General features: G+C 37.0%; 1 protein-coding gene across 3 annotated transcripts in view; it reads left to right on the top strand.

Moving 5' to 3' along the window:
* LOC126194995 (lymphoid-specific helicase-like) overlaps positions 1-25,364 on the top strand; it is a 152,230-nt gene that overhangs the window by 94,452 nt on the left and 32,414 nt on the right. For all 3 annotated transcript variants that reach the window (XM_049933414.1, XM_049933412.1, XM_049933413.1), the window contains 3 exons: positions 4,774-4,892; positions 16,077-16,311; positions 21,046-21,282. In XM_049933414.1, the coding sequence (XP_049789371.1) occupies positions 4,774-4,892; positions 16,077-16,311; positions 21,046-21,282 (591 nt within the window). The remainder of the gene's footprint in view (positions 1-4,773; positions 4,893-16,076; positions 16,312-21,045; positions 21,283-25,364) is intronic.

The following is a 25,364-nucleotide window of genomic DNA, read 5'->3' as shown; positions in this document are numbered from 1 at the left end:
TGATTCAGCCTTTTTATTCTAAGATCAAGGGAATTGATACCCTTTTCCATCTGATGCTCAACAGTGAATTTCATGTTGTGTGCGTGTTACTCATGCCATTTGCAAAGGATTCGGTTTCATCTACTGTACCATCGAACAAGGTGATTTAAATGGGCATTGGCCCTGAAGAATATTTTTTTTTTCCAAATGGTTAATTTGTCAGCTAAAAGTCCTGCAAGACCAATTCCCATTGGTAGGCCATTTGGCTGCATATAGACTAGATTGTGCTGAATTAGAAGTACTTATATGCTAGAACTAATTGCAACATCTGTATAAGTTTGTATATCTCTGCCTTGCAAAGCTGTTTATTTTTTATTAAGTTACACTTTATTATATCAATAGTTCCATGGACAGGTATATTTCTGTACAGTTTCTTTATTTCCTTTTTTTTAAAAAAAGAAGAATATTATATTGAACTAGACAAGTAAACAATGATGTTCTTGTTTACATTTTTTTCGTAGTAAATTTATGTGACACAAAACAGAAGATCAAAGTGAAATGTGGCATTTATTGTGCTACTGTTAGATATCAGTTGGAGCAAAGGTAGATACGCAGCCTAACACTGCATTCATATGAGGTGTCATTTCAGCCAGCCTTATCTGTGAAAATTTTTATTTCAGTGAAAAACACACTGTTGACACCATAAAAGAGAACAGCAAACCTTTATATATACGTTATGTGCATAAACTTTGTTACAGTGGATTGACTGTAAATTATCTGCCCAATACTTGCCTTGAAGAGACAAAATTTTTAGTTCTACCAACAGACACGTATTAAAATTAGTGGCACAATCCTGGTCTTTCAGAACTTCCTTGGGGAGGAAAGATTTGTGTGTTGGGGAGGTTCAAAAGCAAGGCATGTCACTTGGGCTTCAGTATGAGAGAAATCTGCTCCTATGAGCTTTTAGTGCTGTAGACAGTCTTTTCCTGTTTTTTACTTCTGTCTCAATCAGACCAGTATTAGCTTCAGCTATTCCTTCTGGTAAGTCTACACTTTATTGCAAAATAGATAGGTTTATAACAACTAGAGATTGATAGATTGCTACTTATTGTAAATATGACACACAGACTTGCAGGCAGGCACTACAAAGAGACTGTTACACATTCAGCTTTGTTCTAAAGCCTTCTTTGGAAAGTTAAAAACACACACACACACAGAAGCAAGCACACCTCACGCACATGACTGCTTATCTGTGGCTGCTACAGAGTGGGGACAAGTCATGTGTGCCACTGTGATCTTTAGCCTCATGTTTTCCACGATGCACTTCAAAAATTCATATTTATTCTATCCTGGCGTCAGTTAAGATATAAAACTTCGTACCGTATTTTTTCATTTATTGACCACAAACTTGGGAGAAATTTAACTTTATAAAGTCTTCACTTGCTGGCAACTCTGTTTTGCCTCTGTGTTGTCATTCAGGTCAGACATGGATAATACAGTTATAAACTTCTCCCTTGGCGAAGTACTGGAGTAAAAGTTGCAACTGGCACCAGGCTCAGTATTCCAATGACTCTTCACATCCGGTCTGTTATGTGTTACCATATACAGCTCTGTAGTAAGGATGTTTCTTTCTTTTTTTCCTGCTGTATCTCTTTTAACCCTAGAACTAGGCGGATTAGTCTCAGAACTCAAGGTTAGAAAATTTCTGCCCTGCATAACAATTCCTCTGTTCGTTCTAACAACGCTACCACAACAAAGGTCAAAAATTAATTATGATTGTAGTGTTGCTCACACTGATAAATATTGCATTTTTGGGCAACAACAAAGTTATATTATGTGGCAGGTGTCCTTAGAGCACAATTAATAAAGTCATTTCATGAAGTAATGGATAAACTAGGCACTCATCTTTTCGTGTTTCCCACGCTGGTCTCATTGTGAGCTCATGGCTCAGTCGTCAAAAATCTAGGTAGTGATGATTCCAAGCTTGGATGCAATGAGGTCTAGGTGTTATTCTGCGATATTCAAAAGTTTTATAGATGTGTTTCATAAACCATTCTTGAAGATTTCTCAAGTTAAGACAATGGTGATGAAAAAATATAATCAGCACTCCGAATTTAAGTTACACTTCTTTTTTATTACTTTTGTTGCACCATCACTTCACAATATAAAATATACTTGAAAATATCTTCCTCACCGTTAAAGTTCACATTTCATAAACTGACTACAATTTGCTGCGTCTTTTCAACATGACGACCAAGACTTGACTCTCTAATAACCGCTTATGTGCCCAAAAATCAGAGTTACATGTACTTCAAAGATCATAGTGACAAAAGAAAGAATACATGTGAGAATAATATTGCAATATAAACATATTGATGTATCAAAGTACCTCTACATTAATGAAATCAAATCTGAATGTTGTCACAGAAATATGTTAACTGTTTTACAGAAACACAGTAGAATATTGCTGGTATCAAGAGGTTGAGGTGAGGTGCCGTAATGGTTACGTAATTCAAGTACCATTACATCCTTCATGGCTGTTATTAGTGTAATGTGAAAGAAATTTTTAAAAAAATGTAAATATTCACTCGATATGTCGAGTCCTCCATTCTGTTTTAATTCGTTAGGATTTGTGTAGACAGTTGTCAGGAATTTCATCAACATCTGTTCGGTCACCATCGAAATCACAGCCACTCTTATCTTACGTTTTTCCCTACTTTAGATAAGTGGACATATAAAATATAAAGCACATTCTGATACATTTCATGATGTACCAGCTGGAGAAACATTCACAACAACATAACCTGTGAAAATATGTTAAGCATGTGCAGCAATCACACATCAAACAAATTTAGAATTATCAAACTTTTCATATGCTTTGTAACATGACATAGTTTTCAGTGTCCAAATACTTGCCAAGAAATTTTGATTTTTCTTCAACTGTTTTTTCTCTCCACTGTACATTTTGAAATCAAAATCATCCCAAAAGCACACAAAATGTTGTGGACAAGGGAACACTCATGTAAGGTAATGTCTGTGATGTGATAATAAAAAAAATGCTTTATTAATAATTAATTTTTATTTCACAGAAAAACTCCTTAAGTGGTGTGATGTAATATTACACACACCGCTTTCCCATTTGCCACAATCGCTGTAGCATTACATCTGCCACATGCTAGCAAGGATAGGTCCCCGCCGTTGGTATAGACTTTTTTAAAAACCAAATATACAGTTATCACACACTGCAGCCTGGTGCACCTTCATTTGTGAGTAACTGATGAAAAAAAAAAATTGGAATTTTGTCTGACACTCAATAGCGTTAACAATGTTGTATTATGTAGACTGGTTGCATGATGTAATGGATAAGGTTAAGGCCTTCAAACGTGAAGGGTTGTGGGTTTGAATGTCGTCGGGTGCATTATTTTGTATTTTTAAATCTTTATTGAAATGATTTTGATTATTATTTTTATTCAGTTAATTTGTTTAAATGTAATTTTTTATTTCTACTCCTTTGTCACATAATTTTAATCACAGTATGATCTTTTTCATTTGTTTTATTTTTTCCTTATATAATTCTTTTTCCACTTGGAATTCATGTGATTGTGAATTTAATTATATTTATCTATTATAATATTCAATTACTTGAAAATTCTGATTTATCGGTTAAAAAAAAAAGGCAAAATTATCTATTTGTATTGACTGTGCAATGATGTGAACAATGTATTTTTCGTGTGCAATGTGTTTTTCGTCACAAGAAGTGCAATTTTTTTGCTTAGTAATCCTCATCGAAACATTTATACCCAAAATTCCTCTTGCGCTATGGGTAAAATAACACAGATGAAGATTTAAATGAAAGTACAAGTAAAACAAAATTCAGGCAAAATGAGGAATAGATATAAAGAATGAAATAGCCTGTATAAATAATAGGATGATAAAAATGAAAGAAATTATATTGAAATCGATGCACAAACTTAATTAAAAACACGTGAACCAAGATTTCGATTGGATAAAGAACAACAGAAAGAAAAATTAGAGCAAATGTAGAAGCTGATATTGTGATTAAAATTATGACAAAGGTATGAAAATAGAAAATCACATTTAAATCAGGTAACTGAATAAAAATGATGATCAAAGTCATTTCGATGAAGATTTAAAGATAAAAAATTAATACAGCTGACGAGATCCAAACCCTACCCTATTCATTACACCACACAAACAGTCTATAAAATAAAACTTTTTTAATGCTATTGAGCATCACCCAAAATTCTGATCCCCCCCCCCCCCCCCTTCCCCTCTCTTTAATCGTTCGCAAAAGTGGGCCCTCCAGTGTGAATGGCTGCAGTTTGTGATACCTAGGACCTTAACTTACAAAAACGCGTAGATGGTTTCAAAAAGTCAATCCCATCACTGGGGACCTCTCCTTGTAAGTGTTGAAGCAAAGAGATGACCAACTTGTCAAAGTACAATCATCTGCTCTTGTCAAGATCCCAATACTGTCTGCTTCATGAGAACAGTGTGATTGTGTGTGTCTTCACCCAGTAAGTGTGGAGAATAGTTTGGTTAATATGTGACAAGATTTCTTGCCTTCACATCCATTAATTTTTTACTGTATTGTGTATTATTTACTTATCCAGGAAGTATGGTAAGAGACTGGAGAGAGTCACAGTTGTGAAGTACAGTTACAGCAAAGGCCTCTATGTAAAAACACTAATTCTTTCTTGCCTCCACTTTGAAACATGACAATGTGTCCTTGATTTAGCAAAATAATAAAATATTTTATTTCTCTGTTCCCAGAATGTTTTACCAGACAACAAGGATGGTACACGTAAGAAACGTCATTGTGTGCTTGCAAAGAAACCTGTTTATGGTTTCACAGATGATGTTGATGATCCAGAAGAATGGGAGGAAATTGTGTATGTATATCTATTGGAAGTGTGTATTAGTTTGTTGTGTGTCTGAATAAAAAACAAAATTTATACCACTACTATTATAAACTTGTAACTAAGTCATTGTCATGTGGTTTTTATGTCAGTGTATGATCTTGAATGCTAAATTTGTTTATTTTATTCTTGACATATCCTCTTACACTGTTAACTTTCTTTCTTTCTTTCTTGTTTGCTTTGTGAATGATGTAGAGGAATGGCTCCTAACCATTTTGGATACTGGATGTAGAGTAACAAACGAATTCTGTGAAAATTGTGACTAGTTAGTTTATAATGTTTTCAAACTCTCTCTCATTCCATTAGCCAGTTTTCAGGCCACTGTAACTCGTTAGTTTACAGGTATTTACAGTATTTACAGGAACTTCCTATTGTGTTCCTTGTGCAGCCAATTACTGGGTTTGTGGTCCTGGTGAAAACAGTGGGTGTCAGATGGATTTTACTGACACAATGCACAAGATTAAAGTATACTGTATTTGGTTATCTACATTTAATGTAATCCAGGATGCTGATGGTTCTTTAAAACATTGACTGCCACACAAGTTAAAAATAACTCTTGGAAAATTTTCTCTCTGGACCACATGAAATAACTAAAACTCGTCTACATATTTTCATTTCAAGCTCTGTCGTGCCATGGCAACTCGCAGCAGCATGCTGTGTTAACAGCGGATGATGTCCCCAGTAACAAATCATTTTCATGGTTTACAGTTTTCAAGGACTGAAAATAACTTCGGCAACACCTGTATGCGGGGGGGGGGGGGGGGGGGGAAATTCTACACAAAAACATGCACATTTCCAAGCAGTTTATTTTCATTTCTTGATAGCTTGCTCTCATCCACATCCACACTTCATTTGTTTGTAACACACTTTACACATGTGTCTGGCTGCTCCAATGTTCACAAGTGTGTGATATCCAAGCAATGTGACAGCTTTGGTAAGATGTGTCATGTTTATCTGCATCTTCTGTGTGGGGCAATTCTAAACTTACTTCTTCTTCAAATTTAGTGACTGAAATTTTCTTTTTGTTGATGTATCACTAAACCACATGTTACCAGCACTGACCCTGTCATCAGTTCACTTACTAGCTTCCTGTATCATTTCAGACTCTGCCTTAGATGATGGGAGAACGACTTCATCTGGTCAGAGAGATCTATAAATGATTTTGATTATAATCAGTTATCTTTGTGTCCCTCTTCTTCACCAACATTTAACAGTGCTTACTAGGAAACCGTACAAACTTCTGCTCACCAATTTGAGTCTTGTTAACAGGAGGGGCATGACTAGGACTTCTGTGTTTGTAAAAAGGAAGATATGAATCTCACCTATTTCCAAGAAAATAGTTGGAAATTTTACACGTCCTTGTATACTTTGTATAATCATGGAGCTCACAGCTGAGCGAATAAGGGCTTTGTTTTAAAAGGGTGATGTCTTTAGGTTGAGTCCCCTTGCAGGCATTTTTTTAAATTTATTTTTTATTTATTTGGTTCCCACAATTTTTATTTAAGATTAATTATGACTGTGCAGATAGTCAATATTTCAGGTTTCATATTTATTTTCATAATCCTTATTGTGAAACGAGGAGAATGAGATAGGCCACTGGCAGGTAGCACTTGGAATCTGTGGGTTCCATGCCAAATTAATTATGTTCATACACAGTTCATCCATTCCAGTAATTGAGACTCTCGATGAGTTTTGCCTGTAATTGGCATTGAGACAAGCAAGATTTCAGTCTTGGGTGTTGCAAGACTTTAGAGAATATTTTAATTTAGAGTGTGAATTTGGTTAACAGATGTCAAAAGAAGTATTTTTTTCGATATGGATATAATAGAGGGAAACATTCCACGTGGGAAAAATATATCTGTGTGCCTATCGACCTGCCAGCACTTTCGTTTGGTAAGTCACATCATCTTTGTTTTTAGAAATATTTTTTTCGTGTGATACAGTTACAGATCAACAATTTTCTGATTTTTGTGTGTGTGTGTGTGTGTGTGTGTGTGTGTGTGTGTGAGTGTGTGTGTGTGTGTGCGTGCGCGCGTGCGTGCGTGCGTGCGTGTGTGTGTGAAATCAGTTCACTCATTTCATTTATATTAGTGTATCTACAGGGTTGCCGTAGGTTCTGGAAATCAGGGGAATTGGGGACTATTCAGGGACTGAGCTCAGAGACTGTAGACACAGCTGCTGGAGATGGCAGTTGTGTGTCTGAGTGATTGTGTGAATGTGTGCGCTCTCATTTTCTGATAAAATCTATGGCTGAAAATTTAGTTGTGAGAGTGTGATTGTCTTTTTCTACATGCCTGTCAGTGGCTCAGCAATCATCTTTACGTGGGTTGCTACCTGTCCTCATTATTATTGATTCCGAGAGTATTTGAACAAGTTATCTGTTGCATGGATTGATCACTGTGGTCTCATTTCGTCAATGTCTGTGGCTCGTGAATAGCTGGCCACACAAGTGGATTTCCGCGACAGGCCAAAACCGCAGGGTGTTTCTGTGGGTATCTGTAATATATCGGGCCTGCCGATTGGATCTAGTGTCACCGATTTCTGCCTGCAGGCTGTGTCTGTTTGTGTGTGGTGTAATGCAGCAGATTTTCATGGTTTATCCATGGACCCAGGACTTGGTGCTCTTCAGCAGGCCAGAGGCCATGACCGATGGATTTCAGGAATTGCGACCCTCACACCACAAGTACATTGTACAGTGGCTTTTTATAGACTTTTATTTGTTCTAGTACATTTTGGCACTTCGAAAGTAGTTTGTATGTTAGAAAGTATGCATGATAAGAAGAAGAAAATTGTGTCGCTGGTGGTTTGCACTCTATGTACTCGTATACTTCTCAAAAGAAAAATCACACAGTACTTGTAAAATAATAAATATAACATAATGGGTAATAACTGACAATAAAGAACATAGTAGAACCAACATTTTATTGGCAATCACCTACAGTGTTGGTTTACACAGTTCTTCCCCACCTTGTACACATCTTTCAAGAGGCCCACTTTTTTCTGTGGTTATTTCTGAAATCACAGAAGGTATTTTAAATCTGTCTTGCGACTCCAAGGAAATGCATATTTTTGTCACCAAATGCGTTCTATTTTATTGAAATTAAATATCACTGGTCTTACTGAAACACACATACCATTTGGTTTGCTTTCTCGATCTAAAAATAGTTCATTACAAAAGATATTGATGTTAGTGCTTATGATTTTTCCTCACATAAGGAAATGCCATCTGCTTACAGGATTTTATTTATTTATTTATTATTTTTTTAAATATAGGTATTTTCTTGTCTGCACTATTGTTTCTTGTACCATAGCTGCAAAGACAGATTGTCAACTTACATCGTAACTTACCCTTGAGATTGGGGAAACTTGTGGCAACTGTGATCTACCTTTGTGACAATTAGGGAGCACTGCACGACTCACAATCGTACTGATCACAGAAACAAGCAAGAGACTAATTATTACAACACACAGCACTTGTAATGAAAGCCAAATGTTTGGATGTACGTGGTTTTTTCAATGTGTGTTTTGCAAAACAATTCATTCATTAACGTTTCTCAATCATAACAATATTATTCTATTGTTTGTTTCTTGATCATAACACAATTTCGTGGCATTCACGTTTATCTATTATAAGTACATGGGAATGGAAAATAACAGCAGAGAGGTTCGTTCCAAAGACCTCACACTTATGAAACTACACACTTTCTCGCTTGGCTTGGTGTGTGTTTCTCTTTCTTCAGCTTTGCCTGTCCTGAGGATTGAATTTTCTAATTATCTAAATATGTTGATTTTCAAGAAGCTGGTCAGCTAGATGGACACTTGTGTAAAAACTTTGTGTATAAAATGCTTTCCTCATTCAGTAAAACCCTCATCTGGCTTATAACAACAGAAATTAGAAAAACACTGGCCTTGGTGTCCTTTCCACAGTACGCATTGATTCCAGGTGTAGCCACCTTTTATTCAAAGTTAAAGTAATTTTATTCCAGATTTATGGCGCATATTCTTTATATACTGAAAAAAGCTTAGTCATCCTCGAGATGGCAAATTTCTTTATCTGCCACTGTGACACTTTCAGATCTCTGAAGTAATTTCTCAATGAATGGTTGAATTTTGAACAAATGATCTGCAGGGCAGTGATTATTACTGGAAAAATGCCATATATGTAACAGCAGCTCTAAATGATTTGGTGACACAGCATTTTATATTGTTTTGGTAGAGAGAATTTTTCAGCCAATAATTGTGTATGTTTGACTTTGAATTTAATGTCATCCATAAAAAATTGCTAAAAATCTTTTATATTATAACAATTAAAACAATTATTGATAAAATTATTTAATAGGATGCATAAAGAAAATCTACTCGTCAGTGACAGAACACACACATAAGACTGATTGGCAAGCTTTCAGAGCCAGTGGCTCCTTCTTGAGGCAGAAGGGTTGAAGGGGAAGGAAGAGGGGTAAAGGAAAATGACTGGAGAGGTCTAGGAAAAGGGGTGGATTTCAGGGAAGTCATCCAGGACTGTGGGCCAGGGGAGACTTACTGTACTTCCCCCTTCGCATCCCATATGGTAAGATTCACCTGATCTGCGGTTCTGTGTGACTTTCCTGAAATCTACCCCTTTTCTTAGACCTCAGCAGTCCTTTTCCTTCACCCTTCCTCCTTTGCTTTCAACCCTTCTGCCAGAAGGAGCCACTGGCTCTGAAAGCTTGCCAATCACAACAGTCTTTGTGTGTTTCCAAAAAATCTTTTAGTTTAATCTTAGTATCATCGTTCCATTTGTTCAGTCGAGAATTGAGTGACTGAATGATTTTGTAAGACTTATTTTGCATATAATTTTGCTTCGTGCGTCACATTCTAAAATATTGTTAAGTTACAAAATATTTGAGACTATTCAGTGGTGTTTCGTTTTTAAGATTTAGTGCAACAGAAGCATTTACACTAGAATTGGTATAAATAAACATTTTTCCAGTTTTGCACATAACTGACAGTCTGATTAGAAATTTTAATCTCGAGGTCTTCCTGACATTGCACTTACTTCATTAGAATCTGAAACAGCTGCTTCAGTTGTTAATACTGTAAAAGTTTATTGTTGTAGCTTGGCTCATTGACTGAATGTGGATATAAAACTTTCCTTCCTACTGTTGTCGGTGGTAGAATATCATCTTCCAAACTTTGTTTCACTTGCAGACTAAACTAGTAAACAAGTAAACTCTAAGTAATGATGCAGTATCTTCAGTAAGTCATGTCCACGACTTCATCTAAAAGCTTCTGCACACCACCGATGAGTACCAATCCAAAATTATTAGCCACATAGTAAATGATTCCCCCGGCACACTTTGGCACCATATAAGTTACAAATAACTCTCCCAAAAAACCTGAAATATAAGGTACCAACTAAACTATATTTTCAACTTATTTATACATAAATAATTTATTCGATACAAAAAAGCAGAAAAAAATTGAAATGGTCTCAGGGGTAGGTAACCCATGTGTGCCATCGATACAAAAAAGCAGAAAAAAATTGAAATGGTCTCAGGGGTAGGTAACCCATGTGTGCCATCACAGTCAAAGTGTCAAAAGTATCCCTTACATACTAACTTGGAAACAGCAGTTACTGGTTGCACGTACAGTATAGAACATAAGTTATGTGCTAGGATTAACTTCACTGCATCACAATTTTTGACAAATAAGGGTTCCTAGTTATTTGGTTTATTGCACTGTATTGTTTTAGCCATCTTGTTAAACCAATAATGTAGCTCCATGCCGAGTGGTCTAGAGGTTCCGAGACAACTATCACGGATTTTAATGAAATTTTGTAAAACATTTACACGTTCCAAATAAATGCTGGTAAAGAATCATGATCACTAATTCAATACTAACAGAGATATAGTCATTCGGTTGACCCAGTAGTGCACCTACCAATGGTGCACCTGTGAATTTTCGGTAACTTTCAGATATATCATCTTCAGAATAATTTCTTGAAAGAAACAAAACTAGGCCATCTGGTACAACATTTAAGCAAACTAATAAGAAAGAGTTTGTGAGCAATTTTCACTTAGATAATTTGAAGCAGAGTTGACCGAAAAATAGACGCTCTGAGAAAATGTGAAGATATAAAAAACTATATCTCCAGAAGTAATTGCGGGATAAACCTGAAACTTTGCACCTAGTAACTTACCAATACAAGGACTTAGAATATAAAATTTCATTCTCCTACTGCTTTCCAATAGCTTACTAATTGAGAGAAAATGTTGATGATTTTTCTAAAAAACACAAAATGGCTACCTTTGGCCTACTTCCACAAAAGTCTCCCCAAACTCTTTTAAATTGTTTTTGTGCAAAAGACCATGCTCTAAACCACCAAAAACGTGTATTTGGTTTTGTAGTGCCAGCAAATAAGGCCCTAAGAAAAGGACTCGGTGGAGGCGCATTCAAAATTGGATCCTATGTCGCTGGTACTCAAATGTGACGTCTTTTATTGTGTTCTACAATTGTTGAGTAATCTCTATGGAAGATAATATCAAAAGTCCTGATGACTAGGAATTGAGATAAAGTCCGAATAACTCAAAATACTTCAAAAAAAGAGGTCTCTTATCATGGGTCATTGTGACATATTTCAGTCTGTTTCTCTGCTATAACTACAGAAGCAGATTGGTCATAAAATTCACAGTTTAAATGTGCATTACTAAGACAGTGGAGACCATAGTAGTAAAATTGTTGCATAACAAGCTACAGCAAACATCGTATAAATAGCCTTCAGGTTTTACATCATTGTTAAGCCCGTATTACATGATGCACCTAAACCGTACACCTATGCACCAGTGCCCCAAAAGTGCATACCTGTAACTACAGACTGGTTCGCTTCTGACCTATTACACCATCCACACGGGATATACCTAGCGTGCATGTGCAGCAGCAGATTATACGCGCAAAAAGAAAATAGAGCTGTCTGATGTCTTGTAAAGTCGTCCTTTCTACCATGTGCAACTCTAGGGCGACTGTATGATATACTGGAATGTCATATGTTCAAATTATTTCTATGACCTCAAGGTTCCTATTTCATAAGAAATTGTGTTTTACCATTATTTATTAAGTATTTGTTTTTCTCTTATGTGGGTTAGTACTGTTCTGAATTACAGACTCAACAGTTTTATATTGCGTCACTTGATTACACAGTTACATGTGTATCGAAATTTACATTTATACAGCATATTGCATATGGAGGATCCACTTGTTTTTGGAGCTATTGCCCTGTCAATGACAGTAAATCTTTGAATTAGGGCAGAATGGGGACAAAAACGAAAAGTCAGACGTTGTTGGATTCGTCCCTGGCTGAAAAGAAGGGATGAAGGCGGGGGAATATATTCATTGTTAATGAAAGAACTGAGGCCCGAAGATCGCAAGAATTTTGGAACTTCATTAGGATGGACATGGCCTGTTTTGAAAAGCTGCTGTCTGCGATAGAAGATGGAATCGGGAAGTGTGACAGTCCTGAGGGAGGCTATTTCACATTCTCGAAGATAAGATTTATATGTTTTGTGATCATCCAGCCAAGATCACTAATAAAATACCGGTAAACGCCCTGTTACATTGCAGGCTAGTTGTAACATTACGGTTCCTGGCAAATGGGGAATCTTTTAAGTCTGGCTTTTAGCCACAGAATAGCGCAGTCCACCATTTCAAAAGTTGTCGTGGATGTATGCACTGCAATTTGCAGCACTTGAAGGGACCAATACTTAAAGGTGTACTTAGTTATTTTTCCAAGTTTTGAATATATGGTATATAAGTGCTGCTCAGTTTTACAGTCCTCGTCTATTGCACTGGGTGAAACTGCACGGGCTTTGTTGTCAATCACTGTCAGTTTCTCTGTTCTGGCATGCTGAAATAAGAGATGCAATCAAAACAAATGTGAACTTTCGTAAGCTAAGGCATTACAATACAAATGCAAAATCACAGTGTGGTGTTATATGCATATTACTCAGAAAGAAACGATTGCTGACATATCGTATTATGATGCAGTGAGTCACATGTACACCTTTCCTCAGTTTATGCCTGAATTAAGTTGCTTAATGCCTCTTTGCTCCATTTCATTTCTAGAATACGAAGTAATCAATAGAAATAATGCTTTCACAAACAGCTAGTTCAAAGTTTTTCCTAAACATTGCGGCAGCCTCTTCTGCGCATGCGCTGATTGAAGGCAGTTTAGAACTGCTCCCTATTCCGGCACACGGATAATGTGTGCTCTAATTTTTGTAGTTTCACCTGTTCTACTGCTAGATGGCTGTCGTGCTAGACCAGTACCGTTCATGGTGGATCGTTGTGTAATACCGGCTTTAGCCTGTGCAAATTTTGGTGAGGTTCATAGCAGTCTTCCTGGCATTTTCTGGAGCGGATTCATGTTATAGAAAATTATTAATATATATTTTTATGTGTAAGTTTCTTGAAGTGCTAATTGGATTCCAGTTTAAAGCATAACTTACTTTGTGTTGGCATAGTTTGTGGTTTATGTGGAACATTAGTGTATTGATAAAAAATTGTATAAATGTGGTGCTGTGGTCCATGGTTGCTTAAACACTGCTGGTTCCTTTTAAGGTGAGAAGACCAGCATTCCATCACCATATGGGCTATGCCTGATAGCTCTCCATCAGCAGTCATGGGTGGGTTTCTTTACCACAAGTTCCCAAGCCTAATAAGGGTTTCTTCAACCAGGATACCAAGCCCGGTGATACATTTCTGTCAGTGGCCAATGCTAGAAGTAATCTCTTTTTGAATCCTAAGCTTATGTTTACTTCAAGCTGCTTGAATCTCTTAGGGGTTTAATTAATTTGCTGTAGAATCTCTTGAGGAAAACTGTACTGTGGGCTAGATGTCACTAATGGGAAGGTTTGAGTAGAGTTGTTAAGACAAAACCAAAATATTACACATTTCAAATATGACTGTCTCAAATTATTGGACCCACAAAAAAGAGAAAACTGTTCTTTTTATTGGATTCCTTATTCCATTTCACTTATTACAAAAATTCTGTAGGGCTAAACGCTGTAGGAATGTCTTTTTAAAAAAATCTACTTATCTGCAGTCGGGCATTCCCTAGTCATTGGGACCTCGTTGTCTTACACAATTGTAGAACATCCAGTTTTTAGGTGGTATAGAACGTGGTCTTTCTAATGGAAATGGTGTAAGAGCATTTGAAGCAGCTTTTTTTAATCCTGTCAAAGATAGCCATTTTCAGCAATTTTTAGAAAAATTGTCAACTTTGCCTTTAATATGTAAATTATTGGAAAGCAGTAGGTGAATGAAATTTTATACTCTTAAGTATGTTCAGTATGTTATTACGTACAAAGTTTCAAGTTGATCCTGCAGTTAGTTCTGGATATATAAACATCTGCACTTCCCATTTTTTTCTGAGTATCTATTGTTTTAGTGGACTTTCCTTCAAATTATCCATATGAAAATTGCCTAGGAATTCTTTTTTTTATTGTTTCGCTTAAGAAAAGTGTGAAAAGCTGTACAAGATAGCCTAGAGACATTATGTTTAAAAGTTGCCGAAAACTCACGGGTGCACTGTTGATAGCTGCACTCTGGTGTCAAATGGATGACTGCACACTGAGGCGACTGAAGTTACGGGTTAAAAATGTGCACATGCACAGATGGGGGTAGTATGGCGTACATAATGTATAAAATAGTAGTACATTGGCAGAGCTGTCATTTGTACCCATGTGATTCATACGAAAAGGCTTCTGATGCGATTATGATCGCATGATGGGAATTAACAGAATGTGAATGTTGAATGGTAGGTGGAGCTAGACACATCGGACATTCTGTTTTGGAAATCATTAGGGAATTCAATATTCAGAGATTCACTGCATCAAGAGTGTGCCAAGAATACCAAATTTCAGGCATTACCTCTCACTACCTATAATGCAGTGGCAGACGACCTTCACTTAACGACCGAGAGCAGTGGTTTTGGAGTAGAGTTGTCATTTCTAAAAGACAATCAGCAGTGTATGACTTAACCACAGAAATCAACATAGGAAGCAGAACGAATACATCCATTAGGACAGTTCAGCAATATTTGGCATTAATGGGCTATGGCAGCAGATAGCTGACAAGAGTGCCTTTGCTAACAACACGACATAGTCTGCAGTGCCTCTCGTGGGCTCGTGAGCATATTATTTGTACCCTAGCTGACTGGAAAACTGTGGCCTGAATAAGGTATTGTGAAAGCTGGTGGTGCCTCCATAGTGGTGTTGGCTGTGTTTACACGGAATGAACTGGGTCCTACGATCCAACTAAACCAATCATTGACTGGAGACAGCTATGTTTGGCTACATGAAGGCCATTTACAGTAAACAACAAATAAATCCCTTCAAAAGTTGTGCAGGGGTCTTCCAATGACTTGTTGAGTCCATGCCATGTCGTGGTGCTGCACTACACCGGGCAAAAGGAGGCCCGTCATGATATTAGGAGATATACCATGACTTTTGTCACCATAGCTTATCTCTGAAGTATTAAATCGGTGGAAGTAAAACTTCGTCGATGTTAAGGGACAGAAAAAATTCTTTTGTGTTATGGCCAAAGTTAGTGTTATTTTTTGCCATCATTAGTGTTATTTTTGCCATCATTAGTGTTATTTTTGCCAAATTTAGTGTTATTTTTCCTAATTATGATGTTTTTTTGCCAAATCCGATGCCTTTTTAAAATTGGTGATGGTTTCTTTGCCATATTTGGTGCTGTTTTTGTTGTCACATCAAAGTTTGTTACTCTGGAAATTTACTCAATCACCAATTTCAAAAAACTGATGATTTTGCATTATTTTCTATGTTATCTTTTTCTCTAAATTTTCATGTCCCTACCTGTGTTCATTGGGAACCTGTGAATGTTCACACAAAATTTCAGCAAGATCTGTTACGGTCATGTGGAAACTTATTCTTAAATTAGACCACTTGGCATGGAATGGCCCAGCTCAACAATGTTTACTTTCTACAGCATTCTCCTTTTTTTAATAAGAATAACACTATTGTTGAGTCCATATTTGTAAATAATTTGCCTATGTGATTTTTGAATCTGTTATTTAGTACCATGTGTTCACATACTTCCTTCTTTTTTGCAAATTTTTGGGAATATCAACAATGTTATACTTCTGTGCTCTGATTTCAGACATGAGAAAAATATGATAACTGTAGTGGACAAAAAGGACCAGAATTACCGTATAAACATTAAGATGCAGAATCCAATGATGCAACTGCGCAAAATTGTGAATCATCCATATCTTGTGCAGCAGCCACTACTGCCTGATGGAACAGTAAGGATAGATGAAACTATGGTGGATAAATCTGGAAAAATGCTTGTCCTTGATGCACTGTTGCCACGTTTGAAAGCTCAAGGGCACAAGGTAATTTTAATTTGCTAGAATACATCAACAGAGTAAATTATATTGCGTTAGGAGCTGAAACATCAATATACCTATTTATCCAATTATAAAATGAGGTTTTTCCGCAAATTCATCATTTTAAAAACATGAGGTCATGTTACAATCGCAGATTAAACTGTTGTTGTGGAGGCAACATTTGTACATTTTTCAATAGATTTTATAGTTGTCTTACATTACAGATGAAGTTTTGGCTATTTAGGTCACATGCAGTTTGATTTAGAGGAATTTGGAAGGGCAAGGCCAAGTAAACAATTATCTTGTTTTCAGATAGGCTCAAGATTTTGCAATACTCAAGTGTTCCCTACAGTATTGATGTTGCTCATACAATCACGTGATATTTGACTTGCCGGCACTTGTGCGGGAGATATGCGAGCAACTAACTATGAAGTAGCCACAATAACAGTCTATTCCTCTGTTTAAAATTTGACAGTTTTGTGAAAGACAGGAGGAAATAGCATTAAATTCTATCATCTTACACACTCTTGTATTTGAGCAAGTTTTCAATAAAAGTTCTCATGCATTTTTGGGTACCAAATACAAACATTAATGTACCTTTTTAACTAAAAGTAACACCCAAAGGTGAAAATGACCTACAGAAACATTACTTGATTCTGAACCCAGATCAGTATTTTATGTGATTATGAGAGACTGGAATGATTCCCTAAGTGAGTTGCCAAATGAGAAATTTGTTTGCTGTTCGCATATTAGAATATCACATAAAAATGGTACCAGCTTTTTATCAGCCTCTCAACACGATGGTAACATTCAGCTGAAACAAGAAGAAAATTAATTCAGAATGAAGTGTCTAACAAATGAAGTAAATCATGTTAAACTGATGGTGATTGATACTGATTGAACTGTGGCAAAAGGTAGAAAACATTACTGTTCCTTGACAATGTATCAACTCTTGCATCATGTGATAAAAGAAAAGGAAGAGTTGATAAAAGTGGTGTTTCTTCCACCTCACGTTACCTCCTTATTACAGCCCATGGATCAGTGTGTTATTGAGACTTTCAGACAGAAAAGGGAGGGAACAGAAAGTCTGTTCAGAAATCATAAAAATATTGATTTGAAAGATCCGTCCTACATGTTCGTAGCAGCATGGAATGGTGTAAAGGAACAAAATTTGAAAAAAGATAGGAATAGAATTTTGGAAATGGTGGAAAGTTCTCAAAAGTGTAATTGAAAACAACTAACAGAATAAATTTTTGTGGGACACACACACACACACACACACACACACACACACACACACACACACACGTTCTGTAACATTTTCAGGATGGAAGTTGCTATACAGTACCTCGTTTTTGAGATCTTAGCACCTTCATTAGTTGTATCTGAACACACACACACACACACACACACACACACACACGTTCTGTAACATTTTCAGGATGGAAGTTGCTATACAGTACCTCGTTTTTGAGATCTTAGCACCTTCATTAGTTGTATCTGAATTCTAGTAGTAGTAGTAGTAGTAGTAGTAGTAGTAGTACATCATGTCCGTAACCCAACAACTAATAGGCAAATGTGTTTGCCTCTTAGTTGTTAGGGCATGGACAGGATTTCCTACTACTGCTAGAATTCAGATACACCTGATGAGTGGGCTCAGACCCTGAAACTGTGGTAGTGTATAAGTGTGTTCTGTCGTGAAAGACTTTGGTCAATAAAGTATTTTACAACTGTGGCGGATCTGTTTACCATGAATGTGTAAGAGATTTTCTTGCCATATCTCTCTAGCTGAGCCCAGTTTTGTCAGCATTGTAAATGTTTTTGAAACCATGATCTTCTTCCCTTGATACATCCCATAGTTTGATTCTGAAACAATCAGCAGCCTGTGCTTGCTTTACAGGTTTGATAGCCTTGCAGAATTTCCATTAAATTGAATTTCCTTTTCACATAGAGTGGAACCATAGGTAGGTTTCCCTTTTTTGTGTAAACCACTTGTAAACAGTGTCACCTAGATCTGTGATTTAGGCATTTTAAATCACAAGTTTACTGTATTCGGCAAAGATGACACAAGTGAATGTAACACAGCACAATCGGTTATTATTGCCAGTAACTGAGCATTGGTGCTGGATAGTCAAGACAGTAGCCAGGGGAGAGCGGCACGAGTGAGCGAGTAACAGTTCAATTAAATGGTCATTTGGTTGACTGACATTCAGGTAATCAACACACTACTGTATGTTGGAATCTCAACTTACCAGTCATACTGTATGTTCTCGTGTCTTGCTGTCAGCATATCTCATGGCAAGCAATGTGTTAAAATTCAGTTCTTGGATGTGGAAATGAAGCCTCAGTGAACTCTGATAAACATTTGTGTGAAATGTATAGTAGTGATCAGTTGGTAGGAGTATTATTGGGTGATGGTAAGGAGAGTTAAAGCATCAGGAAATGCAGAAAGTGAGCTCCATGGTTGGCCATATTTGGTACATTCTGTCACAGCCACTGCTCCCAGTATGATGAATTGCACGGATGCCATTATTCATGTAGACCAGCACATCACAACTAAACAATTGACTAAACAGCTATCAGTGAGCACTGGAAGTGTGTGTGCGCTATTCAAAAATATGTTCAAGATGGATTTCACAAATGTTCACAGCAGACTAACAGATTAAAAAGCCATTTCATCTGAACTGTTGGAGCAGTTTGAGGCCAGTGGAGAAGCCTTCTGTCACGGATTGTTACATATGATGAAGCTTGGGTAGATCACTTAGAGCCAGAAACAAAAAAGCAGTTATTGGAGTGGTCCAACACTGTCACCAAAAAAGAAGAAATTAAAGGCGGTGCCCTCTGCTGGTTAAGTCATAGTGACAGTCGTTTGTGATAGTGAATGTGTCATTCTTGTGGAGAAGTTGCCAAAAGGGACAGCCATTAATTCAGAGGCATATATGAAGACTAAACATACTCGGGAATAGTTTCTGTTGTATTCTGTATGACAAGAATCTAAAAGAAATCATGCTCCAGCATAATTCATGCCCACACACAAGTCTCACAACCTGAGAACACATCACCAAATTGGGTTCGATATCATTGCCCCTCCAGGCTATAGGCCAGACCTGGTAATCTCTGTTTTGACTGCTTCGTGGTTCTCTACGTGGGACACACTTTGTAGATGATGATGAATGTAATTCAGAAGTGAAAATACAGCTATGAGCATAAGATAAGCTTTTCTTGATAGGGAATATGTGCTCTTACATACAGCTAGAATAAGGCCATAGAACATGATGAAGACTATGTACAAAACTAATACATATAAAAGAAATGTTTACTGACATTATAACCTAATTCTAATTCTTAAGAATAAATACGTTCCAAGAAAAGCAAATTCTGGGCCTTGATTATTGAATGACTCACACATATTTGCCCTTCCAAAGACACTGGGTGACGTGTGTAATGCATGCTAAATATGTTCTATTCATACTGTTTGTGTGTTCTTAGAAGTATGTATCACAGGGAGCTCACCCATCAGTTCTGTCTGCTAAATCACATTTGTATTATTCTTCAAAAGGAAAGAGGGAGTCGACTTAAGTTTCCTGTCCATCTTGCTTGTACTTCCTGTTTGTGCTCATTTAGCTTATTCACGTATTTTAACAGGAATGATTTTCGAATTGTAGCTGATATCCAAGCAATATAAGATTAGTTCAGATTGGTAGCACAGCAGTTGTTCTCCATGTTCACTTTCTGAATAAGACATTAAATACTAATTAAGTAACTGTCTTTCAAGGAAACACTTAACACAAGGAATGTAGTGGTATGCTAGCTACTGTTACGGAGAAACAAGTGAGAAACAAAACCATTTGAATCTATACCTGTCCAAGTAGAGTTAAGATACCTAATTCACAAAAAAAGTTGGGATGATGATTTTTTTTAAACCAAATGTAGCTGTTTACGAAACCAGTTCATATATTTGGAAAGTTTGTGCTTATCAAAAGTGATTGGTCACACCTAAATGTAGTAGAACAACATTCATAGATTAAGAACATTAATTTGTCATATTTTGCTTAATGTTAAATATTAGTTCCTTACTTCATTATATAACTTTTAGTTAAAAAGTTTCTTCGACTTTTGTGATACTGTTACCTGAACATTCAATTCAAAATCTCAGCACTTTAATTGAAGAACTGCATAATTTATCTTAAAAAATTTAAGCTTTTTATAAATTAGCCTCTGTAAGGGTTAGAGCCTTAGTGGAGTAACAATTCATTTTAGGTTCAATATGAATTTTATTAATTAGTTATCAGTTTATGTAACTTGCTACCAACTGCGAATCACAGGTAAGTGCTGCTATTTTAAAGAAATCCTCAACAAGTTTTGTGTAATATTTGCTGTTTTTCTTACAGTCAAGTATAGAACTTTGTTAGGTTGTGCAACTACAAGTTATTTGTAAGCTGATTACAAACATTTCTGAATGGAATTTGTGGGATCATTATTCATGATGATGAGTTGTGACAGTGACCTAAATGTGATGGAATGCATGCAACATTTGTGCTGTCCCACATCTGTTATATTAAATGTGCATCTGGAAGACTATGACATAACAACTAGACTGGGTAATGCTAAGTTCCCTGTGTAAATGGCCAGTCTTTACAGTGGATTTTATATGCTTTATACTTCCTTCTTTTTGCCATTTGTTCATTTGAAGTGTTAGAAGATCCACAGTTTAATGTGTTTTTTTGTGGTCTATTGTAGGTGTTACTGTTTTCAACTTTTACAATTATGTTGGATGTTTTGGAAGAATATATGCAAATGAGAGATTATCAGTACAGCAGATTAGATGGTACCATGCAATACTCCGAGAGAGTGGATAACATTCAGCACTTTAGCCACAGTGAGGATACTTTCATTTTTCTCATCTCAACACGTGCAGGTGGTCTGGGACTGAATCTCACAACAGCTGACACTGTCATTATATATGACAGTGACTGGGTAAGCAGAGTTCAGAATTTAAATAAAGTTGATCTACAATTAATTTAGTTTTAGATGTATCAGCAGGGAAGGGATGGTGCTTTGCACTTTAGCCTGAAAGAATTGTTTGAAGATACTTTGATTCATTTACTGCATTTCATAGTTCATTTTCTGAGATACGATGCTCAAATTGAATAATTAGTACAATGTAAGTGGCATACTCTGAAGAGCAAATATAAAACAATGACAAATACATCGAAAGAGAAGCAAAGAAATGAAAACAAATTTACAAATGGATTTTTTTTAAAAAAGGAAAACCAATTTGCAAGTAGATTTTAAGGAAAAAAAAAACGCGCGCACGCACACACACACACACACACACACACACACACACACACACACACACACACACACACACACACACACAGAGAGAGAGAGAGAGAGAGAGAGAGAGAGAGAGAGAGAGAGAGAGAGCAGTTCTTAATATTTTTTTTCTTCTCAGAAAAAACAGGTAAACAGCTGAAAGGAATACTCTCCCATCCCTATTATAATGCCAGGTTTTAAATATTATTTTAACTGGTAGTACAATTTTCTTTTTGAAACTAATGTCACTGTGTACAACATTTTTGAAGTATATGTTCATGGTCTTGGGCAGTATAGAGCAGTAATCACACTTTCAGCACTCTTTCCTTCATTCCATTTCACATTTGTACTTAAATAAAGTTGATAAGTAGTTGAACAACATTTCAATGTGGCCATGTTCATTGTCAATACAAAGCTTTAATCACAACTGCCGATTGTGTTCTGAAATAGCATGTCAGTGGAATTAATGTAAGATATGATTTTCCCGAATTTAAACCTGAGTCAAGCCATGTTGTTAGGACATGTAACAGGTTTTACGTCAGAGGACTGAGTAAAATATTGTAAGGGTTGGGACATGACCCCTACTGTGATGGATGAATTGGCTGCAGACAAGTCAGGATGGAGGGCAATTTCCTTGTCTGGATGCAGATGGCAGAGTTGGTGCTTACTGGAATCACTCTTGGGGTGCAAGCAGAGCTCACAGTTGGCATTATCATGATTCCAAAAGTTGTCCTTTGGTTTGGACCCAGGTGAAGGGTCTCAACCAAAGGCTGCATCAGTTGTGTGACAGTCTTGGCTGCAGATTTCTTGACGTGCATTACAGGATGGAGAATTGTAGGATGCCCCTTGTTAGACCAGGGGTGCATTATCCTAAGGAGGGAGCTAATTGGGTAGCAGAATGCTTGTAGAGTTCACTTGAGAGTTTCCTGGGCTAGGCAGTATTTTGTCATCTGATGAAAACTTCTCAATTGATACACAGAGAGTGAAATCTGTCCACATACAAAGTAAAGATACACCCCCCAAGAAAGTTGTCACATTCAAATTATTTTTGGAACCAAATGCTGGCTGAAACCCGAAGTAGAAACTTGGGAAATACTTAGAGAGGCTTAGAATGAATATCGAAAACACAAATTAGACACATATAAGAGGCGGGCGGGGGGCTGCGTGTTCTTCATTGCAGGCAACAAAAATACTAACTTTATAAAGGTCAAAATTGAGTCTGTGAAGTTACCTGTACACAAGTAGGTGAACACAAGGTAATCATTGGCCATTTTTACCAGCCACCTAATTCTGCCATGTCAGTTCTAGAATAATAAGAAGTATCTGCATTCTGTAGCACAGATATATGCAGATCATGCAGTAGAAGTTAGAGATGGCTTTAACCTACTGAGTATAGACTGGAATGTCTATGGATTCATTTCAGGTGTTATGAATTGGCGGTCTTCTGAAGTTCTTTTGAACACTTTTTTCAAAAACTTCCATGAGCTGCTAGTTAGACAGCCCACAAACAATGGAAATATTTTAGACCTTGCAGTTGCAAACGGGTCTGACATTATTGACAGTGCCAGTATAGACAGGGATTAGTGATTATGATGTCATCATAGAGACGATGGTTACTAAAGTCAATAAACCCATCAAGAAGGCTAGGGGAGTATTTTTGCTAGAAAGAACACATAAGCAGCTGTTATCATCCAACTTGGGCAATGAATGTACATAATTTAGTTCCAATATGATGGATGTAGAGGACAATGGACAAGTGTAAACTGATTTTATATCGCTGTGGAGAAGTATGTGCTGAGTAAGTTTATTAAGGATGGCAAATACCCATTGTGGTTTAATAACAAAATTCGAAAATTATTGAGGAAGCAGAGACCTGTTGCACTCAGTTCAAAAAAGAACACAAATAACGCTGCAAAAGTTAGTGGAAATTTGTGTGTCTGTAAACTGATAGATGCGCATAGCATGCAACATCCACTGTCCTACCTTAGCAAAAGACCTTACCAAAAATCCGAGAAGATTCTGATGCTATGAAAACTTAAGCTGGTCAAAGGATTCTATCCAGTCACTCATTGCCCCACTCGGTTTGGCAATAGAAGACAGGTATAGGAAAGCTGAAGTTTTAAATTTCACATTTAAGAAATTAGTCACGCAGGAGGATCACATGAACTTACTGTCGTTGGAACATCACACAAAGTCCTGTGCGGATAACATTGTAATAGACATTCTTGGTGTAGAGAAGCAACTGAAAGAGTTGAAAACAAATAAGGTGCCTGGTGTGGATCGAACCCCAATTCAGTTTTACAGAGAGTATTCTATGGCTTTGATCTTTTATTTAGCATGCATGTATTGCAAGTCTCTTGCTCAGCGCAAAGTCGCAAATGGCTGAAAAAAAGATCCTTAACATAGCTTCACTGCAGAATGCTTGAATATATTCTCAGTTTGAATATAATAAATTTCCTTTTGAAGGAAGAACTTGTCCACATATTTAGAAAGTGTTGCTCATGTGAAACCCAGCTTGTGCTTTCCTCACATTATCCTGCTAACCACGGATGAAGGGTAACAGGCAGATTCCATATTAGAGATTTCCAGAAGGCATTTGACACAGTGCCCCAATGCAGACATGAGAGTGGCTCAAGACTTCTTTTATAAAACCCAGTGAAATGTCCTGGACGGCAGGTGTTCATCAGAGACAAGGTTAACGTCAGACGTGCGCCAGGGAAGCATGATGGGACCACTCTTGTAGTCCATACATGTAAATGCTCTGACAGAATGAGGAGCAATGTGCAGCTGTTTGCTGGTGCTGTGGTATATGGGAAGGTATTGTTGTTGAGTGACTGCAGGAGGATGCAAGATGACTTGGACAACATTTATGGTTAGTGTGATGAATAGCAGCTTGCCTGAAAAGTAGAAAAATGTTAATTAATGTATTTGAGTACAAAAAAAAATCCATATTGTTTGAATACAGCATTAGTAGTGTGCTGCTTGACACTGCCACGTAGATTAAATATCTAAGTGTAATGTTGCAGAGCAGTATGAAATGAAACGATCATGTAAGCACAGTAGTAGAGAATGCAAATGATGGACTTGGCTTTATTGGGAGAGTTTTAGGAAAGTGTAGCACATCTGTAAAGGAAACTGCATACAGAACACTTCGGTGATCCATTCTTGAGTACTGCTAGAGTATTTGGAATACTCACCATGTCAAATTAAAGCAAGACACCGAAGCAATTCAGAGGAGTGCTGCTAGATTTGTTGTTTGTAGGTCCAGTCAAAACATGACTAGTAACAGGAATGTTTTGTGAACTCAAATGGGAGTTGGTGGAGGAAAGAGGATGTTCTTTTCGGGAAACACTATTGAGAAAATTTATTGAATTCAGGCACAAAGGAATTACAGACATTAGCTGTGAGTGGTCTTGGATTGAAATTAAGGGTTTAAGTTGATAATTTGTACCAGATCGGGATTTGAACATGGGTCTCCCGCATACTAGGCAGATGTTTCGACCAGTAAGCCATTTGGACACAGTGGTCATCGCAGCTGCACGGACTACACTAGCACCCTTCAAATCCCAGTCTGATATGAATTTTCAACTTTCCCCATTGATCTCAGGCAATGCCCGCTCACACACCAGATAGTGTCTTGTGAAGTGTGTATGTGTATACTGGGTGGAGAAAAATTGTCACAAAAATTTTAACCCTGGATAACTGGTGCTAGTAGGAACTGAAATTACTGACGATGTGTA

Source organism: Schistocerca nitens, chromosome 7, assembly GCF_023898315.1.
Source record: "Schistocerca nitens isolate TAMUIC-IGC-003100 chromosome 7, iqSchNite1.1, whole genome shotgun sequence".
In the NCBI taxonomy this organism is placed as follows: Eukaryota; Metazoa; Arthropoda; class Insecta; order Orthoptera; family Acrididae; genus Schistocerca; species Schistocerca nitens.
The sequence above is the reverse complement of the archived record's forward strand: the minus strand, read 5'-3'. Positions and strand labels throughout refer to the sequence as shown.